General features: G+C 42.6%; 1 protein-coding gene across 1 annotated transcript; it reads right to left on the bottom strand.

Annotated features, from left to right (window-relative positions):
- Nucleotides 1–5841: 5841 nt before the first annotated feature.
- Mrpl48 (mitochondrial ribosomal protein L48) lies at nt 5842–25010 on the bottom strand (the record flags this gene model as incomplete). The annotated part of the gene is made up of 4 exons (XM_013013962.1): nt 5842–6153; nt 8047–8136; nt 14790–14892; nt 24844–25010. Coding segments are annotated over 4 exons (435 nt in total), but the record flags the coding sequence as incomplete, so codon positions are not given.
- Nucleotides 25011–26242: the final 1232 nt, after the last annotated feature.

Raw genomic sequence — 26242 nt, 5'->3', positions numbered from 1 at the left:
TGTCCCTCAGCTCTTCAGCTCAAGGCTAGCGCTCTACCACTTGAGCCACAGCGCCACTTCCGGCTTTTTTCTTTTTGCTTATGTGGTGCTGAGGAATGGAACCCAGGGCCTCATGCATGCAAGGCAAGCACTCTACCACTGAGCCACCTTCCCAGCCCCTAAACTACAATTGTTGAGAAGGGAATAAAATTTCATAATTACTGATCCTTTTGCTTTTTCTCCATCTCCTACCTCTAAAAAAGAGATAACCTCATCTTACAAAAAAAAAAAAAAAAACCCAAAAACGAAGTTCAATGAAGTTAGCACACCAGGAAAACAAAACAAAACAAAAAACCACCAGAGGCTTTAAAACTAATACAGAAACCCAAGGCCAACCCAGGTTTGTCTGCCTCTTTTTCTTATAATAGTTGTCTCAAGGAGATAAGAGAAAGATATTTTCAACTTGGAGCACAGATACTTTTGTTCTGTTTAATTCATTTCATTGTTCTGTGATCCTAAGAAAACATTTTTTCCCTGTGCTTTAGAGAACCAAAGGAAGCTTATAATTGTTGTGTAGCCCTGAGGATCCAGTAAAACTATCTCCTATTTGTTTTGCTAGGATGGGACATTAAGAACAATTTCCATTTCTCAGGTCAGATTAACCATGAGCAACAAAAGTCCTTTGACTCCAGTGGAAGGGTAAATCATCAACTAGGTGAGTGGTAAGAAGGTTCCAAGGAGACAGAATCCAAAGGCCTCCTATTTAAGAGAGAAGTCTGACTCATCCCTTAGTGATGCAATAGAAAGGGATGGGCTGGCAATCAGGAGATCTGAATCCTGCTGTTGCTCTGCCCGTGAAATGCCCTGTGACACTGGGCAAATCACAGCTCTCTGGGCCTTGAACATGCAGTTGTTAAAGGAAACAATGAGGCTGGCTGTTCCTAAACTCTTTCAGCTCAATATCTTGTTAACATGTAAATGCATCTTTTATGTCATTATACTTCCCTAGTCTCTCACTCATTTGTTCTGTTTTTTGTGGTTATTGTTTTTTTGTTTTTTTTTTTTATCTTCCCTAGAGGAGACTCAATAACGAGCAGTTCTATAACCAAAACATCAGTTCTCACTGGAAAATTCTGCCTTCACTTCCAGTGGGGTTCACTTGTAAGTCTTGACCTGCCGAACCTTCCATTTGAATTCAGAGGAGCATTTTAATGAGGGGTACCTGTCCCTGTAGTGTTGTGCCTTAGAAGGAAATTTGAGTTTCCTGTGGTTACCTATGGAGATCAAGGAAACAAATGCAAATAACTGCAGGACTGACGCTGATGAGCCAGGAAAGTACATGAAGTGGTGAGACTGCTCACAGCTCCCCAGATCCTCGCAGAAGTAAAGGAGAAGAGAATTGTCTTTTAGCTGTGTGATAAAGTGATTTCATCTCTCCTAATTTCAGTTTCTTACCTATAAGATCAGGATAATACAAATAACCTGAAAGAGAATTTCTAAATAGGAGGAGACCAATAAATGTGAGCTTCAGATACACACACACACACACTTACATATTCTCATTTAGACAAACATTCACAGGCACATAAACAATATCCCGAGACCCCCAGCACAAGTGCTGGTTCCACAAATGATAGCTATTTTGCATGAATGCAAGAGTGCTTAGAAAGGGAAAAACATTAGGGGCCACCTAACTAGAGGTTCTTAAAGAGGTAATCTTGGATTAGCAGCACAAGTATCACTTGAGAACTTGTAAGAAACAAAGTGTAGACCCTTACAGCATACACATGAAGTTTTAAAATCTAGGACAGGAGTCTGTGCTGAAAAATACCTCATCCTGGGCTAGGAAGGTGGCTCAGTGGTAGAGCGCTTGCCTTGCATGCCTGAGGCCCTGGGTTCGATTCCTCAGCACCACATATAAGCAAAAAGAAAAAAGCCGGAAATGGCGCTGCGGCTCAAGCGGTAGAGTTCTAGCCTTGAGCTGAAGAGCTGAGGGACAGCACCCAGGCACAGAGTTCAGGCCCACGACTGGACCCCTCTTCCCCCCCCCCCACAAAAATACCTCATCCTGGTGATTTTCATGTTCCCTAGAAGTTTTGAGATTCAATGACTTAGATAAGTCTTTGACAAACTATTCTACAAAGGGCCAAATATTGAGTGTTTTAACTTTGTGTACTCTGTTGTAACTATTCAAACATGTCATTATAGCAGTAATAGACAACATTGAGTGAATGAGCAGAGGTCTTTCCAATAAACCTTTATTTATGAAGACAGAAGGTCTTGTGACTGTACTATATAACTAATGTTCATTTCAAAATACCTGATTTTGTGACATCATTAAAACAGAACCAAACAACAACAAAAGTCAGTGGGTTAGGATTTGCTTTTTTTTTTTTTGGTTGGTCGTGGGGCTTGAACTCTGGGCCTGGGTGCTGTCCCTCAGCTCTTCAGCTCAAGGCTAGCACTCTACCACTTAAGCCACAGTGCCACTTCCGGTTTTCCAGTGGTTTATTGGAGATAAAGAGACTCACAGAGTTTCCTGCCCAAGCTGGCTTTGAACCTCGATCCTCAGATCTCAACCTCCTGAATAGCTAGGATTACAGGTGTGAGCCACCAGCACATGGTCGCTTAGGATTTGCTTTATAGGCAGTCATTTGCTGACTCCTACCCAACATCTACTTTCCCTTATTTCAACTTGTTCCAGGAATACTTAATTAGCAAGTATAAACCTTTACCTGAATACTATTTTTTTTTTGGGGGGGGGTCCGGTCATGGGGCCTGAATGCTGGGCCTGGGCGCTGTCCCTCAGCTCTTCAGCTTAAGGCTAGTGCTCTACCACTTGAGCCACAGTGCCATTTCCGGATGTTTTTTCTTTTTGCTTATGTGGTGCTGAGGAATCGAACCCAGGGCCTCAGGCATGCAAAGCAAGCGCTCTACCACTGAGCCACCTTCCCAGCCCTTTACCTGAATACTTTTGTTGTTACTAACTTACAAAGCAATTTATTTTACTTATGGACACACCACAATTCCATCTGGAGTTTTATTTTTTGTTTGTTTTTGTCAGTGGTGGGTCTTGAACTCTGGGCCTGGGCGCTGACCCTCAGCTCTTTAGCTCAAGGCTAGTGCTCTACCACTTGAGCCACAGTGCTACTTCTGATTTTCTGGTGGTTAGAGATAAAGAGTCTAGCGGACAACATTCCTGTGGGGACTGGCTTTTGAACAGCTATCCTTAGATCTTAGCCTCCTGAGTAGCTAGGATTACAGGTGTGAGCCCCCCTGTGCCCAGCTTTGGAGCATTTTTTCATATGCAAAATCTCCATCCTTCTCCAAAATCCCAAGTTCTTTAAGCTTTTTATTCAGAGAGTGGTTTTGATAGGGTTTGAGTGTGTTCCCCAAGGGTTCAGGCACTGGAAGCTTGATCTGCTGTCTAAGGGTGACAGAACCTTAGGAAGTGATACCTTGCAGGTGATTAGGTTATGGAGGAGGGCTCTGCCATGGAAAGGGATTAGTTTCTTGGGACCCTCTAATAGTAGGCTGTAATTGTAAGGTAAATTAAATATACTAGGCTTAATTAGGTAGCCGACAAAGAGAGCACCAAGCGCTATTCAGGCTGGAAAATAAGTTTATTTACTGAGCTGCTGCCCCAGCCCTGCATGGTGAAAGGGGCAAGCTGGGTCTGAACTGGGTTTACGTAGGAAAGGGGAGGGGAGAAGGTGCAGCCACATTGGATGGGGATGTGACTTCAGGGCCTGGGACTCTCTCCTGGTCCGATGGCAAGGGTGACCGTGGTGGCCCAGGATGTGACCTCCAGGTGTGCCAATTACCTAGGTGACACAACTACTGGGCAGAGACTTTTCCAAGAGGAGGGAGGAGCCTGTCTCGCCTTCCCAGGACAGACCTTACAGTAATAAAAAGAACAAGACTAGGGGCAGGGAAGGTGGCTTAGTGGTAGAGTGCTTGCTTTGCAAGCCTGAGGCCCTGGATTCAATTCCTCAGCACCACATAAGCAAAAAGAAAAAATCCGGAAGTGGCGCTGTGGCTCAAGTGGTAGAGCGCTAGCCTTGAGCTGAAGAGCTGAGGGACAGCGCCCAGGCCCCACGACCGGACCACCCCCCCCAAAAAAAAGAACAAGACTAACCCCTCCTTGTTCTCGGCTTCCTGTCTTTTTTTTTGGTAGGTCGTGGGGCTTGAACTCTGGGTCTGGGCGCTGTCCCTCAGCTCTTCAGCTCAAGGCTAGCGCTCTATCACTTGAGCCATTGCTCTACTTCTGGTTTTCTGAATGGTTTATTGGAGTTAAGAGTCTCATAGACTTTCCTGCCTGGGCTGGCTTTGAACTGTGATCTTCAGATCTGAGCCTCCTGAGCAGCTAGGATTACAGGCGTGGGCCATCAGCTCTGGGCTCCGCTTCCTGTCTTATCACATGATCTCTCCCTCTTTCATAAGCCTGAGAGCCCTCACCACAACTGAGCTGTCTCTGGTGCCATGTTCTTTTTTTTTTTTTTAATTAATTATTTTGTTGTCAGTCATGGGGCTTGTACTCTGGGCCTGGGCGCTGTCCCTCAGCTCTTCAGCTCAGGGCTAGCCACAGTGTCACTTCCGGCTTTTTCTGCTTATGTGGTGCCGAGGAGTCAACTCAGGGTCTCAGGCATGCAAGCATGCAAGGCAAGCACTCTACCACTGAGCCACCTTCCCAGCCCTGGTGCCATGTTCTTGAAACTCCAGAATAGTGACATCAATGTACTTCTTTTCTTTATAAAGTACCCAGTTTCCTACTCAGGAGGCTGAGATTTGAGTTGCAGTTTAAAGACAACTTGGGCAGGAAAGTCCATGTGACTCTTATCTCCTATTAAGCACAAAAAAAAGCTGGAACTGTAGCTGTGATTCAAGTGGTAGAGTGCTAGCCTTAAGCAAAAAAGCTCAGGGGCATGGGGCTGGGAAGGTGGCTCAATGGTACAGCGCTTGCCTTGCATGCATGAGGCCCTGGGTTCCATTCCTCAGCACCACATAAGCAGAAAAAAAAGCCGGAAGTGGTGCTAGGGCTCAAGTGGTAGCGTGCTAGCCTTGAGCTGATGAGCTGAGGGACAGCGCCCAGGCCCAGAGTTCAGGCCTCACGACCAGACCCCCCCCCAAAAAAAAAGCTCAGGGGCAGTACCTAGGCTTTGAGTTCAAACCCCAGAACTGGCAGGAAAAATAAAAGAACCCAGTTTCAGCTATTTCATTATAGCAACACAAAATGAACTAATATAGGGAGTTTATTTGTACTATGATCCCTACATCACTATAACACCAGTTTGCTTTAAAAGATGATTTCAAGCCAGGCATAGTGGCATATCCTTGTGTAATCCTAGAATTTGGAAAGCTCAGGCAAGAGAATCTCGAAGTTCAAGATTAGTTTGGGTTACAAAGTGAGTTACAAAGGATTATATAGCAAGAAATTACCTCCACAAGAAAAAAAAAGAGGACTTCACTCTTATCAAAACAATATGGAAGGGAAGTATGCTTCTATGCTAACACATCAGACAAAAAGAAAAAAGCAGGGCGCTGGTGGCTCACGCCTGTAATCCTAGCTACTCAGGAGGATGAGGTCTGAGGATGGCGGTTCAAAGCCAGCCCGGGCAGGAGAGACCGTGAGACTCCTATCTCCAATAAACCACCAGAAAACCGGAAGTGGCGCTGTAGCTCAAGTGGTAGAGCACTCGCCTTGAGCTGAAGAGCTGAGGGACAGCGCCAAGGCCCAGAGTTCAAGCCCCACGGCCGACCAAAAAAAAGAAAAAAGAATCTCTTAGTAGAGTCAAGATGGCCTGACTCTTCTCTTCTCCTTTCCTCCCTTTCCCCATCTCTCATACACACCAACAGCAGTAGTAACAAATATAGCAGCAGATTTTTATTAGATGGAGGATACTCCAAGTTATTCCAAAGGTAAGTGGTATAATAACTGGCAAGTACTGCCATGTCACAGAGAGAAAGCATTCCTAGTGTGGAAATGAGTAATTAAGAAATCAACGGGCCAGCCTTTTACTTAACTCTGACCACCTAAGAAGCTCTTCTCCTTGAGACTCAGTACCACTAGTGTTGGATGGAATGAAACATCCGTGGTAGCTAGTTCAGCTTGGCCAACAGTTCTTCAAGTTCTGGCCGAGCTTTGAACCTTCCTTTGAAGTCTTCTTCAGTGTGCTGGGGAGTACAAAAAAGAAAAGTAGTGGGAATTACTACAGAACTTTTAGTTTCTCAAATACATACAGCATCCAAGATGGGCCCATTCTCTGCAGAGAATGATTGAGATTCACTACCATGTTTGAGATTTGTACTAGATATCAGAGCTTCAAAGCTAAATCAGATTTCTCAGGCATGTAAAGAACTACGCTTTTGTTATTGTTGTTTTGTTAAACAGATCAAACCCAAGACCTTGCACATGCTAGGCAGATGCTCTCCCACTGAGCCACATCATCAGACTAAAAGTACTTTTTCTTTTTTTTTGGCTAGTCCTGGGGCTTGAGCTCTCGGACTGGGCTCTGTCCCTGAACTTCTTTTGCCCAAGGCTAGAGCTCTACTATGTGCACCAAAGTGCCACTCCAACTTTTTCCAAGGAGTTTATTGGAGATAAGAGTCTCTTTCCTGCCCTGGCTAGTTTTGAACTGTGATCCTTAGATCTCAGTCTCCTGAGTAAGCTGGATTACAGGCATGAACTGCTGGCTTCCAGTTAGCACTTTTTTTGGGGGGGTCCAGTCGTGGGGCCTGAACTCTGGGCCTGGGCACTGTCCCTCAGCTCTTCAGCTCAAGGCTAGCGCTCTACCACTGAGCCACCTTTCCAGCCCAGCACTTTTTAATATAAAAATTATCCCTTTATATTAAGAAATTATATTTACAGGCACTGGAATCTTTTGTCAGCTTGACCAGAACATAACTTCCATGTTCACACATGAAAGTCAACACGCTGACAAGCATGTCCTTAGAACAAAAGGGGATGGGTAAAGTCAGGGTACTGGTTTAACCTGACCTGATGGATTTGTGTCATGCAAATAGACCTGAATAACTAGTATTTAGGCTAAAGTTCCTAATGACCTGTTCTGCCAGTTTTTCATGTCCAACCAGATATCCTTCTGACTAGCATTTTTTTTTAAGTACTGGGGCTTGAACTTGTCCGCTTAAGCTTGGTATACAAACACTCAACCCTTGAGTCATAGCTCTAGCTCATGACCAGCACTTTTTTTTTTTTTGCCCCAGTACCAGGGCTTGATGTCAAAGCCCTGCCCTTTCACTCAGCTATTTATTTATTCATGATTTTATTTTATTCTTTGTTAGTCCTAGGCTTAAACTCAGGGCCTGTACACTGGTTCTTTTTTTTCAAAGTGAGCACTGAGCCACAGCTGCAGTTCTTGCTTTTTTTTTTTTTTGGTAGTTAATTGGAGATGAGAGTCTCATAAGCTTTCCTATTCTAATTGGCTTCAAGCCTTAGATATCAGCTACTGGTGCCTGGCTTATTTATTTTTGCTCAGCAATGGTGCTCTATTACTTGAGCCATTTCTAGTCCAGCTTTTTTGCTGGTTAACTGAAGACAGAGTCTCTTGGGTTTTTCTGCCCGGGGTGGTTTCAGACCTCAATCTTCAAATCTCAACCTCATGTAGCTACAATTAGGCAAGAGCCGCTGGCACCCAGCTATATGACCCGTATTTTTTACTGGATATATTCAATCAGGTTATAGAGAAACCTCGAAGGTCTAGGAAATGTCTCTTGAAGGAACATTTTGCTGTTTGTGTTCTGATTTATACACTCTATGAAATCTTTAAACATGGTCTTACTGTTACATAACTGCCTGAAAGGAGAGAATCTGAAGTGTCATGGGTTTCGCCTAACAGCGGGACACAGAGATGGAGGTGAGCTCTGTGATACACAAAGCATCACCTTGGGTGCCTCCACAGTGTTGTAATAACCATCACAGTACCTCCAGACTGCACAATGCTCATTATTATGTGGGCAGAACTATCTACACTTCTGTTGTTTTGAAAACCTGGCAATCCATTCTTTCTCCTCATTTTGAGGGAGGCCTCTTCTCAAACCAGCACTTACCTCCCTCACTGACAATTTGACTCCTTCAGGAAGATTGCTCTGGAGTATTTCCAGGAAAATCTCTGCAAATATAGCACTCAAACCGCTTATCTGTAAAATAAGAAAAGATGCTCTAGGGAGGGCACTGAAAGATAATTGGGCAGACATGGCCTGGGCTCCAATGTCAAATCCAGTAAGGTGAAGGATTAACTCCATTTTTAGTTTCTGAACCTAGCCATCTACCAACGTGTAGCCATCTACCACTTGAGCCACATCACCACTTCCAGCTTTTTCTGCTTATGTGGTGTTGAGGAATTGAACCCATGGCCTCATGCATGCAAGGCAAGCACTCTACCACTGAGCCACCTTCCTGGCCCCATGTCCAGGCTAACTTTCTGATGTTACTCAGGTTTATCCAAACAGGCCAGCTGCTGAATGGGATGAGAACTTGGCCTAAGAGTCAGAGGTGAATCAGATGTACAGGAGAAAGGCAATGCAGGGAGTTGTGAGGACCACAAGAGAAATATCTACTAATTCAGTCGGAGAAGGTCAAATAAAGTTTCCAGAGATGCTAACATCTGGGCAGAGACTTGAAGAACAACAGGAGAATTCAACAGTAGCATAGAGTTTTCAAGGCAGAGTAAACAAGATTCAGAACAATGTGGATGCATAACAGTATTTGGCAATTTTAATAACAGTGTTATTAGAACTAGTTCCTGATATGGCCAGAGTGAATGGGATGTAAAGACAAAAAGCAGGAGGAGAACCATAAAGGCAACTAACAGCTACAGAATTCATACTTCATCTGTGGGCCCTCAGAGCAAGTAAGATCTACCTGATAATATTTGAAGACATGAAGATTTCTAAGCACTTTCATTATTTTAAATTTAGCACATTTAACTTTCCACTTACTACCTTGCTGATGGTAAGGTGACAGAACTGTAAATGAAATTCTATATATTTGTATATGTGTAAAATGTCACATTGTATAACTAATATATGTTAATAAAAATGATAAAATTCTATAAAATGAACTATTATTTGGCCATAAAATTCATTATTATAGGGGCTGGGCTATGACCCAGCAATCCCACTTTTGGGCATTTACCCAAATGGTTACAAACAAGACCACACTAAAGCTACCACACTAAAACTATGTTTATTGCAGCATTATTTACTATAGCTAAGATATGGCACCAACCCAGATGCCCCTCAGTAGATGAATGGATCAAGAAAATGTGTTATATATACACAATGGAATTCTATGCCTCCATCAGAAAGAATGACATTACCCCATTTGTTAGGAAATGGAAAAGGCTTGGAAAAAATTATATTAAGTGAAGTAAGCCAAGCCCAAAGAAACATAGGTCCCATGGTTTCCCTTATTTGCAATATCTAGTATATGTCTGAGTCAAGCAGAAAAAGTCAGATAAGGTGATGTTAGGGAAATGAACCCTAAGATATGTATTCAAATGTTTTTTTGCTTTCATGCGATTGTTTCTAACGCATTTATAAGATAATTTCTTGTCTGGAGCCAAAAGTTGAGTCTCTCAACATAATAGGCTTGACTATCTCACTGGAACATCTTGAGGCTGAGTTTACAGAATGGGACCCTCATCCTGCCCTAAGTAAACATCCTGCACTGCTATGGCCAATGAAAAGCTTCCTTAACGGCCAATGAAAAAGCTTCCTTAGTCCAAGCATATAAATACCCCTGTGTGAAAAATAAAAATTTGCAGCTTGATCAGAACCCTTGTCTTGCTGTCATTCTTCGTGTCTCTTGTCCCTTCATTCCTTCTAACTTAGGTTCACTGCCCTCGCTGACGTCCTGCGGGTCGGGACAATTTCTTTGTTGCTTTGTATGTCCCTCCCCCACAGTATAACCCATGCTTTTCACTGTATTTGATGTCGGTATAATTTGTGGAAGGGAAGGGGAAAAACAAGTCGTTTAAATAGGGATACAGGTGGACCCATTGCAACAATGAGAAGTATAAGTCCTTATGTCGAAAATGAACTTTACAACTTTGGTGGGGGGAGAAGCAGGGAGGATTGGGTGGGGGGGGAGGATGGGAAGGGATGGGAAAGGGAAACAAAGGAGGAAGCTACTATGCTTGATAAGAAATGTATTCATTGGGGTTGGGAAGGTGGCTCAGTGGTAGAGCGCTTGCCTTGCATGCCTGAGGCCCTGGGTTCGATTCCTCAGCACCACATAAAAGAAAAAAGCTGGAAGTGGTGCTGTGGCTCAAGTGATAGAGCGCTAGCCTTGAGCTGAAGAGCTGAGGGACAGCGCCCAGGCCCAGAGTTCAGGCCCCACGACCGGACTCCCCCGAAAAAAATTAAGTATTATAGTACAATATCAATATACCTTGGAAACATGAAAACACCCAGATGCAAAAGGCTATACATTCTACACTTACACATATTATATATAATTATACAAATTTCTTTTAAATGAATTGCCCAGAAGACCTAAATGCATAGAAGGTAGAAAGTAGATGAGTGGTTCCAAGAGTGTAGGGAAACTAGGACAAAGGAGTAACTTCTAAGGACTACAAGATTTATTTGGGTTGATGAAAAATATTGTGAGGCCGGGCGCTGGTGGCTCACGTCGGTAATCCTAGCTACTCAGGAGGCTGAGATCTGAGCATCGCAGTTCAAAGCCAGCCCGGGCAGGAGAGACCGTGAGACTCCTATCTCCAATAAACCACCAGAAAACTGGAAGTGGCCTGTAGCTCAAGTGGTAGAGCGCTCGCCTTGAGCTGTAGAGCTGAGGGACAGCGCCCAGGCCCAGAGTTCAAGCCCCACAAACGACCAAAAAAAAAAAAAAAAGAAAAATATTGTGAGCTCATCATAGAAGCAGTTGTATAACTTTCTAAATATATTACAAGCTATTTAATTGTATACTTTAAATGAGAAATCATATATTCTGCCATTTATATATCAATAAGGTTGCTACAAAAAGAAGGTGAAAGATATGGAACCAAACCAGATGCCCCTCAGTAGATGAATGGATCAAGACAATGTGGTATATATATATATAATAGAATTCTATGCCTCCATCAGAAAGAATGACATTGCCCCATTTGTTAGGAAATGGAGATCTGGAAAAAATTATATTAAATGAAGTAAGCCAGGCCCCCCAAAACATAAGTCCCATGGTTTCCCTTGCAATAACTAGTACATATGTAGGATAAGTAGAAAAGGTCAAAAGCTATGTACATATGACCATATGAGATGATGTTAAGCGAAATGAACCCCAAGATAGGAACACAGTATTTTTTCTTTCTTGCTATTGTTGCTAATGTATTTATAAAGTACCATGTGTTTATTTTGCTATTGTTTCTCTGTATGTTCCTCCCCCGCAGTATAACCCCTGTTTTCACTGTACTTGATGTCCATGCCCTGCATCTTGTATATATACTTCTCTAATTTCGGGGAGGGGAAGGGAAAAAACAAAATGTTTAAACAGGGATACAGGTTGACCCATTGTAACAATGAGATGTACAAGACACTATGTTAAAAATGAACTTTACATCTTTGGTGGGGGGAAAGGGAGGAGGGGGGCGCAAGGGCAGTAGCTGTGGAAGTGGGAGGAAAGGGATGGTAGGGGAAAAAAACAAAGGAGGAGGCAACAATGCTCGATAGAAAATGTACTCATTATCTTGCTCATGTTACTGTAACCTCTCTGTACAGTATTATTACAATTAAAAACGTACAAAGGGCTGGGAAGTTGGCTCAGTGGTAGAGTGCTTGCTTTGCATGCATGAGGCCATGGGTTCAATTCCTCAGCACCACATAAACAGAAAAAATTCAGAAGTGGAGCTGTGGCTCAAGTGGTAGGTCACTAGCTTTGAGCTGAGGAGCTGAGGGACAGTGCCCAGTGCCAGAGTTCAGACCCACAACCAAAAAAAAAAAAAAAAAAACCATCTATGGTCTCTTTGTAACAGAGGCCACAAACCTGGCTAATTTGTTGAAAGATTGAGTTTCACTAACTTTTTGCCCAGGCTTGCCTCAAATAGCATTAGGTGGAATAAGAGGAACAAGCAACCATGCTCAGTTTCATTATGATTTTGTAGTATGTGTGTGTGCTGGTCCTGGGGCTTGAACTCAGAGCCAAGGTGCTGTTCTTAAGCTTTTGTATGCAAAGCTAGTACTCTTCCACTTGAGCCACAGCTCTATTTCTGGCTTTTTGGTTGTTATTAGAAATAAGAGTCTCAAAGACTTTCCTGCCTAGGATGGTTTTGAATTGTGATCCTCAGATCTCAGGCTCCTGAGTAAATAAGATTACAGATGTGAACCACCAGTGTCCAGTTCATTATGTTCCTTTTTTTTTTTTTTTCTGGGCTTGGGCGCTGTCCCTGTGTTCTTCAGCTCTAGGCAAGCACTCTACCTCTTGAGCCACAGCACCACTTCTAGTTTTCTAGTAGTTTTTACTGGACATAAGAGTCTCATGGACTTTCCTACCCGGGCTGGCTTTGAACCATGATCCTCAGATCTCAGCCTCCTGAGTAGTTAGGATTACAGGTGTGAGCCACCAGCGTCCGGCTTATGATCCTTTTTTTGCCAGTCCTGGGGCTTGAACTCAGGGATTGGGCACTGTTCCTGAGCTGCTTTTGCTTAAGGCTAACACTCTACCACTTGAAACACAGCACCATTTCTGGCTTTTTGTTTATGTGATACTGAAAAATCAAACCCAGGCTTCATGCATGCTAGGCAAGGACTCTACCACTAAGCCACATTCCCTTCCCTTTTCTTGGCTCTTCCCTCTCCTGCTGATCTCCTTTCTCTTCCCAAATAGTTCTCACTACTACTACTACTATTGCTGGTCCTGGGAATTGATCTCTGGGCCTGGCTGCTGTCTCTGGGCTACTTTTGTTAAGGCTAGCATTCTACCATTTGAGTCACAGTGCCACTTCCTGCTTTTTCTATGATTAATTGGAGATAATAGTCTCATGGACTTTCCTGCCTGGGTTGGCTATGAACCATGATCCTCAGATCTCAGCTTCCTGAGTAGTATTACAGGCATGAGCCACCAGCAACCCTCCCTCCCTACCACTTTTATGTATTTTTCTATTTTTTGGCAGTCTTGGGGCTTGAACTCAGGGCCTGGGCACTGTTCCTGAGCTTCTTTTGCTCAAGACTAGGATCTACCACTTGAACAACAGCCCTTTATTTCTTTTTGTTTGTTTGTTTATGTGGCATTGAGGAATCCAACCAAGGGCTTCATGCATTTGAGGCAAGCACTCTACCACTAAGCCACATTTCTAGCCCTCCCTACTACTTGTGTGTGTGTGTGTGTGTGTGTGTGTGTGTGTTGAGCCCACAAGTGAAAAAAACAACAACAACAAGGTGTGATTCTTCCTCTTCTTCTTTTTTGGCTAGTCCTTGAACTCAGGGCCTAGACACTGTCCCTGAGTTTTTGCTCAAGGCTAGCACTCTACCACTTAAGCCACAGCGCCACTTCTGGCCTTTTCTGTTTATTGAACTGAACCCAGGGTTTCATGCATGCTAGGCATGCACTCTTCCACTAAACCACATTCCTAGCCTGTGACTTTTTTTTTTAATGTTGGGTTTTTTTGTTTGTTTTTTTCTGTTTTTGTGTTTTGATGGTACTGGGGTTTGAACTCAAGGCACTGCATCTGTCTATCACTTGAGCCACATGCCACAATACTTTTTGCTTTATTTTCTTTCAGCTAGGTCTCTTATTTTTGCCCAGGACCTGCCTTTGACCCTTGTCCTCCTATCTATAACTCCCAAATAGCTGAGATTATACAGGTGTGTACAACTACAATCAGCTTATTTGTTCAGACAAGTCACCCTAACTTTTTGCCTAAGGTGGTCTCAAACAGTAATCATCTGATGAATATCTGCCTCCTGAGCAGCTGGGATAATAGGCATGAGCCACTCAGAATTTTTAATAACTTTTAGCACGATCATGGTGGTATGGCTTCTCACCTATCTCTGTAGGAAAAGAACAGAAGACAACTGCTAGAGCAAATGGAAGCCACTTGGGTTTAGAGGAAGAAAATGATAGGATTACATTAGTTATGGAAGTAAATCAAAGCTGATAGATTTGAAAGATTTTTAAGAGACAGAAGCTAAGGAATTTGAATATTGGAGGATAAGCATTAGGCTCAAAAATGAAGAGGTTTATAGAAAAGGGGAAAAATCATTCCCCTTATAAATAGTTCTGTATACAATGAGGGCAAGGAAAGCATTTGTGGAACATCTCAATGGAGAAGTCCAATAGGTATCTGGGTATTAAAATTCAGTCCACAGATCAAGCCTAGATACATGTATCTTGGATAGGGTTATCTGGATTCTAGAATACAGATATAGTCATTAAGGCTGGAAGAATAAATGAGGTTGCATAAAAAGAGAGATAGAGGCCGGGCACTGGTGGCTCACTCCTGTATTCCTAGCTACTCAGGAGGCTGAGATCTGAGGATTGTGGTTCAAAGCCAGCCCAGACAGGGAAGTCCATTAGACTCTTATCTCTAATAAACCACCAGAAAACCGGAAGTAGCACTGTAGTTCAAGTGGTAGGGTGCTTGCCTTGAGCTGTAGAGCTAAGGGACAGCACCCAGGACCAGAGCTTAAGCCCCACAACTGACAGATAGGGAAGGGGGGAGGGCGAGAATTAAACTCCAGCATATACACTCATTCAAAGCAGTTAAGAAGGAAAAAAAAAAGGGCATAACAAAGGAAAAAACACAAGGAGTGAACCTAAGAAGCAAATCCACTTCAGGTTTGCCCACACCTACCTGAACCACTCGCTCGTGGGTGGTAAGGACGGAGTCCAGGAACATTTTGCTGCCTTGGTCCTGTAGCTTCAACACCTCCATGGTTTTGGTGGGCATTGCATAACTATGGAAAGAGAGCAAGACATTGGAAATGTCCATGTAAGCCAGCAGTACTATTTCTATTTTTCTCTCTTTCTCCCCCCAACCTTTTGTGCTTGAATTCCAGGGACTCCTGCTCTTGTTAAGCTCAAGTGGATAGACCACCAGCATGAGCAAGAAAGCTCTGCATTTTTCTTTTTGTTGGATAACTGGAGATACTGTCTCATGGACTTTTCTGCCTTGGCTGATTTCAACCCATGATCTTCCAAATTTCAAGACTACTCTTGAGTAGTCACAATTACAGGCATGAGCTTACCAGTGCCTTGCCTATCCAGCAGCCCTACTTCTACCAGGATCATCCATGACTATAGCCACCACTGTATGCAATAGCTTCTAGAATCCAGGGGAGCTTATTTGCAGCTAGAAGTAACTAAATAGCCTTTATCTCTTCCAGATGTTTCTGAACTTTCTGATGGAGGCAGAATGTGTCTAATAACTTTCTGTCTTCCTGGTGCTTAATTCAATACAATATTCTGAATATAACCTGATGATTAATGAAGATTTTTCAGCTACTGAAAAACAGCCTGTTCTGAAAGAATCAAGCCCATCAGTAGGTATGCTTTGTTCTGGAGACATAAAGCAACAAAGCCAACTGTTCTGGGTCAAGATTTCTTACCACAACTGCCATTTTAGGCCAAATGGTTTTTTGTGGGGCTCAGATGCCACTGATAACCTTCAAATGATGACAGTTATCTGTATACATTATCTCAATCAGCTGAGTTGAGAACTACTGTTGCATTCCATGCTTCATACACCAGCAGATCAATGTGCTGCTGTGAAAAAACTGGACTTGGAGTTTGACCTTTATTAGCAATACTCAGGCAATTCACTCTTCTATCTGGGCTTCAGTATCTTATATAAATAAAATTACAACTTGAGCCTATATCTGTATACAATTTAAAGATCAAGTGTGGTGATGAGACAGGACTGAACTAATGGCTAAAAGAAAAAATGGTATTAGGGTTGTATTCACCTTACCCAAAATTTCATTGAACTACAAAATTTCATTGAACTACAAATAATAATGACAGCAGGATTCCTAATTTTTCATGCCTCACAAAGTTTCATTACAGGGATGGGAAGGTGGCTCAGTGGTAGAGCGCTTGCCTTGCATGCTCGAGGCCCTGGGTTCGATTCCTCAGCACCACATAAGCAAAAAGAAAAAAGCTGGAAGTGGCGCTGTGGCTCAAGTGGTAGAGCGCTAGCCTTGAGCTGAAGAGCTGAGGGACAGCGCTCAGGCCCAGAGTTCAGGCCCCACGACCAGACTCACAAAAAAAAAAAAAAAAACAAGACAAAAACAAAGTTTCATTATATAATAGCAAAGGACAAAGCCATCTACTGATGGATCTCTACAAAAGTTTAATGTAAGCTGGGTGCCCATGGGCACCTAAGGCTGAGATGTGAGAATCTTGGTTCAAAGCCCCAAGCAGACAAGTCCCCATGAGACTCTTACCTCTAATTAATCACTCAAAAACCAGAAGTAGAGCTGTGGTTCAAAGTGGTAGCGTGCTAACCTTGAGCAGAAGAGCTCAGGGATAGCACCCAGGCCCTGAGTTCAAGCCCCACAACCAACAACAACAAAAAAGTTTAATACAGTAGAAAACAGAAACATGATGGCCCTGGATTTAAACATTAGTCTTGCCACTTATTACTTGCTCAAACTTAAAGAAATAATGCATACCCAGTTCATAAAATTGTTACAATGGTTAAATGAGATCCTATCATACACCTAAGAAATGCCAATTCCTACGCATGGTATGGTGTTTAAATTCTGACACTCAATGGCATTGAAGGTGCAGTGAGACGCACACTCTTATACAGGATAACCACCCCTCTGATCCAGTTATCCCACTTCTGGAAATCTATTCTCCCCCCCCCCCACACACACACTCTGCCCTGGCGTCTCCTCCACCACCATCTCCTCCCTTTTCATGGCTGTGGCTCCAGCTCAGGACCCGGCTCTGTGCAACAACAGCAGCCAATAACTATACCTGACTAATACAATTATTCAAAAGAGCATGGATACATTTCAAATGTTAGATATTGCTATTATAATCAAATGATTTCATATTGATCTTTTTATCATGATTCTTCCCTGTCAAGCACTAAAAAGTTGAACCGTTATACTTTGTATCTGTAATGGTATCGATTATAAAATTTCCCCTCAAACTCATTGCAGTAAATAACTTTTTCAAGTCATTGACTTCATTTTATATTTAAAAATTATGAAATATCATCTGTCATATTCTAATTAAAATTGTGCATAATGCTTTGGGAAAATGGGTCTTTTTATAGGAAAAAACTGGGATAACTGATTTCTATAGCTTTCAAAGCTAAAATATATAATATACTAAACCAACTCTAAAAAAAAAAAAGAAAGAAAGAAATGCCAATTCTTTTGCCTTGATAAACAGGTGCCGGGGTATTACGAACTCTTTTATATAGCCTCTTTAAATAACATCTTCTCCTACTGTTTTGTACATTTGATCGGCAATCCAAATACAGTAATAACTTTCTGACATAAAAAAGGGGGATGTAGCTCAGTGTAGTACTTGTCTAGAATGCATAATGCCCAGTATTATCAACCCCTAACACTCACACACACACACAAACACACACACACATACAAGTGGACACGCAATCACAGACTTCTTATGGGAGGTCAAATAAAATAACTGTTAATAAAAGCTTTAAGAAAAGTAAAAGTCACTCTAAAATGTTAGTTTTATTTTTCCATTTTGGCATTCTGTAACTAAGGTTGACTAAAATAGAACTTATCCATTCCTGTCACTAATAATGTTTTTTCTTGTTTGTTTAGTTTGGCTCTTTTAGAGGGAGGAGTGGCGGTGGGGAGTACTGGATTTTGAACTCAAGACCTCATGCTTACTGAGCAAGGACTTTACCACTTCAGTCACACTTCCAGAGCTGAACAGAATTTTATTCATTGATTTCATTCTACAAATATTTCATAACAACCTGCTTTGTCACGGGCTCTCTAGGGACAAACCCCATCCATGCCTTCAAGGAACTCACTCAGGTACTAGTTATTACTGGCTACATTACATGCTAAGTGAATTTGTTTTCCCCAAGTCTATAAGCCTTCTATCAACAGTATGTTCTATAACTAATATATTTAAAGTATAGAAGAGAGCACTTTACCAATATGGAGTTCTCTAAACTGAAATAGTTTATAATGATAGTCATTTATTATTTCAAAATTTATTTGTTTGCTTTGTGTGTGTGTGTGTGTGTGTGCGCGCGCGCCCGTGCGTGTGTGTGTGTGTGTGTGTGTGCGTGCGTGTGTGTGCACGCCAGCCTTGGGGCTTAAACTTAGGGCCCAGGCACTGTCCCTGAGCTTTTGTGCTCAAGGCTAGCCACTCTACCACTTGAGCCACAGCTCCACTTTTGCATTTTGTTTATAGTTTAGTATTGATAAAGAGTCTGACAAGACTCTTACTTTCAGTTAACCACCAGAAAACTAAAAGTGGACCTATAGCTCCAAGAGTTAGAGTGCTAGCCTCAAGCAGAAAGCTCAGGGTCAGTGCCCACTCCTGAGAACTAAGTTCAAGCCCCACGACTGACAAAAGTTACAGACTTAGCTAGGTGCTGGTGGCTCACACCTGTAATCCTAGCTACTCAGGAGGCTAAGATCTGAGGATCTCAGTTCAAAGCCAGCCCGGGCAGGAAAGTCGGTGAGTCTCTTAACTCCAATAAACCACTCAGAAAACTGCAAGTGAAGCTATGGCTCAAGTGGTAGAGCTCTAGCCTTGAGGTGAAGATCTGAGGGACAGCGTTCAGGCCCAGACTTCAAGCCCCATGACAGACAAAAAAAAAAAAAAGAAAAAGAAAAGAAAAGTTACAGACTTCATTGCCCAGGCTGGCTTTGAACTGATATCCTCAGATCTCAACCTCCTGAGTAGCTAGGATTACAGGCATGAGACACAGGTACGAAGCTTTGGGTGCTTTTAATTGACAACTGAACAATATTAATATGCTTTTATTATTAAATTGCTACCTATCAAAAAAGCTCACTCAGAGTGTTACAGAGACAGGCAAGTACACAAGCACCTGCACTCCAGTAAGACAAAAGCAATCACAGTAGGTTCTGAGTAAGACTGGGACAAGAGGATAAAAGGTAGGCTCAGGGAAGGCTTTGCAGGTGAGAGCTATTTATCTAGATGTAAAGAATGAGCTAAAGTGCTTGCCTGGGGGAAGCATTCCAAGAAAGTCATCAGTACCTCTACAGCCCAGAAGGCAGGAGGGGAAGTGTGGCTGGGAAGGTGGCTCAGTGATGGCTCAGTGGTAGAGTGCTTGCCTTGCATGCTTGAGGCCCTGGGTTCCATTCCTCAGCACCACATAAGCAAAAAGAAAAAAGCCGGAAGTGGCGCTGTGGCTCAAGTGGTAGACCACTAGCCTTGAGTTAAAGAGCTGAGGGACAGTGCCCAGGCCCAGAGTTTAGGCCCCATAACCAGACCCAAAAAAAAAAAAAAAATACTGGGAAGTCTTGTAATTTCAAAGTAGAAGAGGCTTTGAGTGATAACAATACAGGTAATCTTTCTTTCTTTTTTTTTTTGTAGGTCATGGGGCTTGAACTCTGGGCCTGGGCACTGTCCCTCAGCTCTTCAGCTCAAGGCTAGCACTCTACCACTTGAGTCACAACACGACTTCCGGTTTTCTGGGGGTTTATTGAAGATTAGAGTCTCACGGTCTTTCTTGCCTGGGCTAGCTTTGAACCTCCAGCCTCAGACATCAGCCTTCTGAGTAGCTAGGATAACAGGTGTGAGCCACTGGTGCCCAGCGTAATTGTTCTCAAGTGTCTACATTCTTGTGTACTTTCCACACTTTTTCTATACTGGGGTTTGAACTCAGAGCCTTGTGCTTGTAGGGATAGCATTTTCCCACTTGACCCATGCCCTATTTTGTATAATTTCCAGTTTTTTCATAATAAACATTTCTTGAAAGGTCAGGGAAGAAGAAATGAAATAATTACATTAGAATATCAACCCTGTTGACAAAACAATGTTTCCTTTGGGAATCATGCACAAAGCCCTGGGGTCCTCAGTACTTTAAGAACAAAGCAAAATAAGATAAAAGTTATGCCTTAAAACTTTTTGAAAGTAGAATTAAGAAAAGAGGTAACAAAGTATGGGCTCTTCACAGCAAGTGATGCTGGGTGATGCTTCCACTCTCCACAGAACATAGACTGGGTACCAACAGGCTTGACAGGACTGGAAGCTTCTCCCAGATGAGTATGATTTCCATCTCCCAGCTTGCTGCTAAGTGAGGGATGCCTTAGGTTAGGAGGCCCACAGGAGAGGCCTCTTCCTTTCCTTTCTTTAGAAATTGCAGCTACAGCCATTCACACTATTGACTGAACAAAACTGGTACACTTGGCCTAGGAATTGTGGCTTAGTGGTAGAGTGCTTGCCTAGCATGCATGAAGCCCTCACTACCATATAAACAGAAAAAGCCAGAAGTGGCACTGTGACTCTAGTGGTAGAGTACTAGCCTTGAGCAAAAACAGCTCAGGGACAGTGCCCAGGCCCTGAGTTCAAGCCCCAAAACTGGCAAAACAAAAAGCAAAAAACTGCTGCACTGCTCATATATAACAGTGGGGAAAACTTCAATCAATGCAGAGAAGTGAACTGTTAAAAATAAAAATAAGAGACACATGATGAAATGCTCAACCTCTCTAGCCATAAAAGAAATGCAAATCAAAACAACATTGAGATACCACCTCACCCCAGTTAGAATGGCTATAATCAAGAACTCTAATAACAATAGATGCTGGAGGGGATGTGGCCAGAAGGAAACCCTACTGTACTGTTCGTGGGAGTGTAAACTTGTTCAGCCACTTTGGAAAACAGTATGAGGTTCCTCAAAAGACTCCACATAAAGCTCCCCTATGACCCAGAAATCCCACTTTGGGCATTTACCCAAATGGCGCTGGGAAGGTGGCTCAGTGGTAAATGCTTGCCTTGAATGCATGAGGCCCTCGGTTTGATTCCTCAGCACCACATAAGCAGAAAAAACAGGAAGTAGAGCTGAGGCTCAAGTGGTAGAGCACTGGTCTACAGCTGAAGAGCTGGGGGACAGCGCCCAGGCCCAGAGTTCAGGCCCCACAACCAACAAAAAAAAAAAGAAAAGAAAAGAAAAGAAAAAGAAACCCAAATGATTACAAACAAGAACATACTAAAACTACCAGCACAACTATGTTTATTGCAGCCTTATTTACCATAGCTAAGATATGGAACCAACCCAGATGCCCCTCAGTAGATGAATGGATCAAGAAAATGTGATACACACACACACACACACACACAATGGAATTCTATATCTCCATCAGAAAGAATGACATCGTCCCATTTGTTAGGAAATAGAAAAACTTGGAAAAAATTATATTAAGTGAAGTAAGCCAGGCCCAAAGAAACATAAGTCCTATAGTTTCCCTTATTTGCAATAACTAGTATATGTCTGGGACAAGCAGAAAAGGTCAAAAGCTATGTATATATGACCATGCAAGATGATGTTAAGCGAAATGAACCCCAAGATAGGGACACAAGTGGTTTTTTTTCTTTCTTGCTATTGTTCCTAACGTATTTATAATGTACCATGTGATTTTTTTTGTTGCTTTTTATGTTCCTCCCCCACAGTATAACCCCTGTTTTCACTGTATTTGATGTTGGTCTAATTTGGAGAAGGGAAGGGAAAAAACAAAATGTTTAAATAGGGATACAGGTTGACCCATTGTAACAATGAGATGTACAAGACACTATGTTGAAAAACAAACTTTACAATTTAGGGGAGGGGGCAGAGTGTAGTTGTGGAGGTGGGAGAGAAGGTATGGTAGGGGAAAAACAAAGGAGTAGGCAACAATGCTTGATAGGAAATGTACTTATTACCTTGCTCATGTAACTGTAACCCCTCTGTTCAGAAAAAAACTTATTAAAAATAAATAAATATAAGTAGCTCTTAGCCAGGCACTGATGGCACATGCCTATAATCCTAGCTATTCAGGAGACTGAGATCTGAGGATCACAATTCAAAACCAGCCTGGGTATGAAAATCCATGCAACTCTAATCTCCAGTTAACCACGAGAAAGCCAGAAATGGAGCTGTGGCTTAAGTAGTAGAGGGCTATCCTTGAGCAAAAAAGCTCAGGCCCTGAATTCAAGTCACAGAACCAGCATAATAAACAAACAAGTACATAAATATAGATCTTTTTTATTTTTTTGGGGTCCAGTCATGGGGCCTGAACTCTGGGCCTGGGTGCTGTCCCCCAGCTCTTCAGCTCAAGGCTAATGCTCTACCACTTGAGCAACAGTGCTACTTCTGGCTTTTTTTCTTTTTGCTTATGTGGTGCTGGGGAATCGAACCCAGGGCCTTATGTATGCAAGGCAAGTGCTCTACCACTGAGCCACCTTCCCAGCCCCCATAAATATAGATCTTGAACTCATAATTCTCCTCCTTTGGCTATGTAAGCGCTGGGACCCAGTTACCATAGAAGAAGTAAAACAAGCCATTTCCACTTATGACTTTAAATAGTCAAAATCAGAGACAGAAAATAGAATGGTAATTGACAGAGGCTAAGAAGGAAAGGGAGAGTTTAGTAAGTATGGATTTTTTCTTAATGGTAATAGGTTTGGAACTCATGCTTGGTAGGCAGCCAGTTAGTTTTATAAGATAAATGGTTATGGAGACAGATGGTGGTGTTGTACAAAATTATGGATGGATTTGATATCACTTTAATTGTATACTTTAGAATAATTAAGGCTAGCCAGGTGCTGGTGGTTCATACCTATAATCACCTACTCAGGAAGCTGAGATCTGAGGATCATGGTTCAAAGCCAGCCCAGCAGGAAACTCCATGAGACTCTTATCTCCAATAAACAACTAGAAAACTGGAAGTGGTTCTGTGGCTCAAGCTGAAGAGGGCTCACCTTAAGCTGAAGAGCACAGGGACAGTGCCTAAGCCCAGATTTCAAGCCCCATGACTGACGAAAAAACAAAAAAATTAATAGTTAAGACTGTTAGCTTTACATGTATTTTATCACAATTAAAACAAAAACAAAAAACATGGGGCTGGGAAGTTGGCTCAGTAGTAGAGTGCTTGCCTTGCATGCATGAGGCCCTGGGTTTGATTCCTCAGCACCACATAAGCAGAAAAAAGCCAGAAGTGGTTCTGTAGCCCAAGTGGTAGGGCACTAGCCTTGAGCTGAAGAGCTGGGGGACAGCACCCAGGCCCAGAGTTCAGCCCCCACCATGGACAAAACAATGACAACAACCAAAAAGAAAAAGAAAAAAAACTTACAGGAAGTGGTCCTTCAGCTTAAAGTGGTACAGTGCTAGCCTTGAGCAAAAAGAGCTCAGGGACAGTGCCCAGACCCTGAGTTCAAGCCCCATGACTGAACAAAAACAAAACAAAACAAAAAACCACTTACAAAACATAAAGCAATCTCAAACATGTAATGCTAAGAGGACAAACAGCTGTACACTATACAGCTTCGTTTACAAGATAATCCTTCCTTCCTTCCTTCCTTCCTTCCCCCTTCTCCTTCACGCGCGCACGCGCACACTGCTCTTGACCCAGGGCATGAGTGCTGTCCCTTAGCTTTTTCACTCAAGGCTGGTGCTCTAGAATTTGAGCCACACTTCTATTTCTGGCCTTTTGCTGGTTAACTTTAAGTAAGACTCTACTGATACTGGGTGCCAGTGGCTCATGCTTGTAATCCTAGCTACTCAGGAGGCTGAGATCTGAGGACCGTGGTTCAAAGCCAGCTCAGGCAGTAAAGTCTGTGAGACTCTTATCTCCAATTAACCATCAGAAAACCAGAAGTGATACTGTGGCTCAAGTGGTAGCATGCTCGCCTTGAGCTGAAGAGCTCAGGAACAGCACCCAGTACTCTTCCCCCCAGCCACCCCCCCATCCCCCACCCTGTGCCAAAAAAAGTCTACTGACATTCCTGTCCAGGCTATCTTTGAACTTTGGTCCTCAGATCTCAGGTTCCTGAGTAGCTATGGTTGCAGGCACAAGCCACCAGCACTTGGCTAAATACATTGGATTAAGTTAAAACAATAGGGATAGAAAACCCATCAGTAGGTGCTAGGGGCTTCCCTGGGGAAGGGCAAGGAGACTGACTACACCTGGATACTGGGTTTATTTTTTGGATTGATGGAACTGCTCTATATTTTGATTGTGGCAGACTGTAAACCTAAAAGAGTTACCTAAAAAAACAAACAAACAAAAAACCCACTTACTTCTCTTAAGTAGTTGTACAAAGGGGTTTCAGTTCTAGAAGTCAGGTTATATGTTCAATGCACCTTGATCAACTTTACCCCTTCTATCATTCTCCCCAATCTTTCCCTCTTCAGTCCTTACCCTCAAGTTACACAGTTCAATTTTTACATAACGTACATTGAATATAATGACTGCATTTGTTCACCCTTCCTCCCTCCTTTCGGGTGGTCCCTGTCATTGTCTCCTCCACCCCCAAACTTGTTTCAGCTTCCTGGTACCCATTTTGTTAAATGGTTTACTAGTCATTCAGAGAATTTATACTATTGGACTCCTCCCCTAAGTACTCCATCCTTTGGTCAATTTCTTTGTGTATATCTGCATACTGTATGCTCTCATGTATATTTTACTTTAAATCTACCTTTCACATGAGAGAAAACATGCATTATTTTTCTCTCTGAGCCTAACTTATTTTACTTAACATAATTTTTTCTAAGTCCATCCATTTCCCTGCAAGTGACAGAATATTATTCTTTCTGAAAGATAAGTAAGATTCTATTGTATATATGAACCATATTTTCTTGATCCACTCAAATTATTTATTAAAATCCTGACTTCACTGAAAAGCAGAACATGCTTTTCCCACTCCAAGAACATCACATACAAAACCATCACTCCTACCTTTCCTCAACTTTGAGGGAGAGATGGTTGCAGAGGATGTGAACATACTGGGCATAACTTTCTGCCAGAGTCATGTCATATGCAATCAGGTGAATGTTTAAAACTCCATATTCATAATCGGTCCCCAAATTAATGGGTCTCAATTCAACTTTTCCTTTCTTCTTCTTGAGCTGAACAGAAAACAAAAAGAGAAAGAAAATAAATCAAAGTATTATAAAAGAAATTCAATCATAGCATATTGGCATTTTTAAATCAACCAAAACTGTAAAACAATTAAAAATAAATAAATTATTCACTTTTTTCTCTCAAACTGAAGTTTTCTTGGGAAGGAATGAACAAGTTCATTTTCCAGTGGGCTTGAAGCCAACCAGACAGACAAATCAATGAGACTCTTAACTCAAGCAAGAGAGAAACTGAAATTGGAGGAACATGATCCAAGTGGTAGAGCTGGGAGCAAAAAAGCCAAGTTGAAAGCTCAAGACTCTGAGTTCAAGCCCCAGTACTGGAACAATAACAACAACCTGACCAGGAGATCAGGATTTGAGGCCATCCTAGGCTTAAAAATTCTGGGCCGGGAAGGTGGCTCAGTGGTAGAGCGCTTGCCTTGCATACATGAGGCCCTGGGTTCGATTCCTCAGCACCACATAGGCAGAAAAAAAAGCCTGGAAGTGGCACTGTGGCTCAAGTGGTAGAGCACTCGCCTTGAGCTGAAGAGCTAAGGGACAGCACCCAGACCCAGAGTTCAAGCCCCATAACCGACAAAAAAATAAAAAATAATTTTAAAAAAATTCTTAAGGCTTTATGTCACTCAATAGTGTCATTCCAGCTATGGGGTAAGCACAATTACAAGGTTTTTACAAGGCATATACCTGACATTCCCAGTGACATGGGGAAACACAAATATGAGGATTATAGCCCAGGTTGCCTTGAACATAAAGCAAGACCTTACCTTGAAAATAATCAAGGCAAAAAGAACCTGGAAGTGGGGGCTGGGAAGGTGGCTCAGTGATAGAGCACTTGCCTTGCATGCTCGAGACCCTGGGTTCGATTCTTCAGCACCACATAAGAAAAAAGCCGGAAGTGGCGCTGTGGTAGAGTGCTAGCCTTGAGCTGAAGAGCTGAGGGACAGCGTCCAGGCCCAGAGTTCAGGCCCCACGACCGGACCCAAAAAAAAAAAAAAAGAACCTGGAAGTGTTGCTCAAGTGTTAAGACCACCTACCTGCCCAGCAAATGCAAAGGGGATTGAGCTCAGTCAGTACCCAAGTACTACCTTCTCTCCACTCCAAAAATCTAGGCTGGTATGTAGAAGGCATACTTAACAAGGCTCTGGGTTTATTCCCACTACAGAGAGGGATAGGAAAGATGACAGGTGGGCAGATCTTTGATCTAGCATAATTGT

This window comes from Dipodomys ordii, unplaced genomic scaffold (genome assembly GCF_000151885.1).
Source record: "Dipodomys ordii isolate 6190 unplaced genomic scaffold, Dord_2.0 Scaffold22, whole genome shotgun sequence".
Lineage (NCBI taxonomy): Eukaryota > Metazoa > Chordata > Mammalia > Rodentia > Heteromyidae > Dipodomys > Dipodomys ordii.
This window is presented reverse-complemented; position numbering and strand designations above follow the sequence as displayed.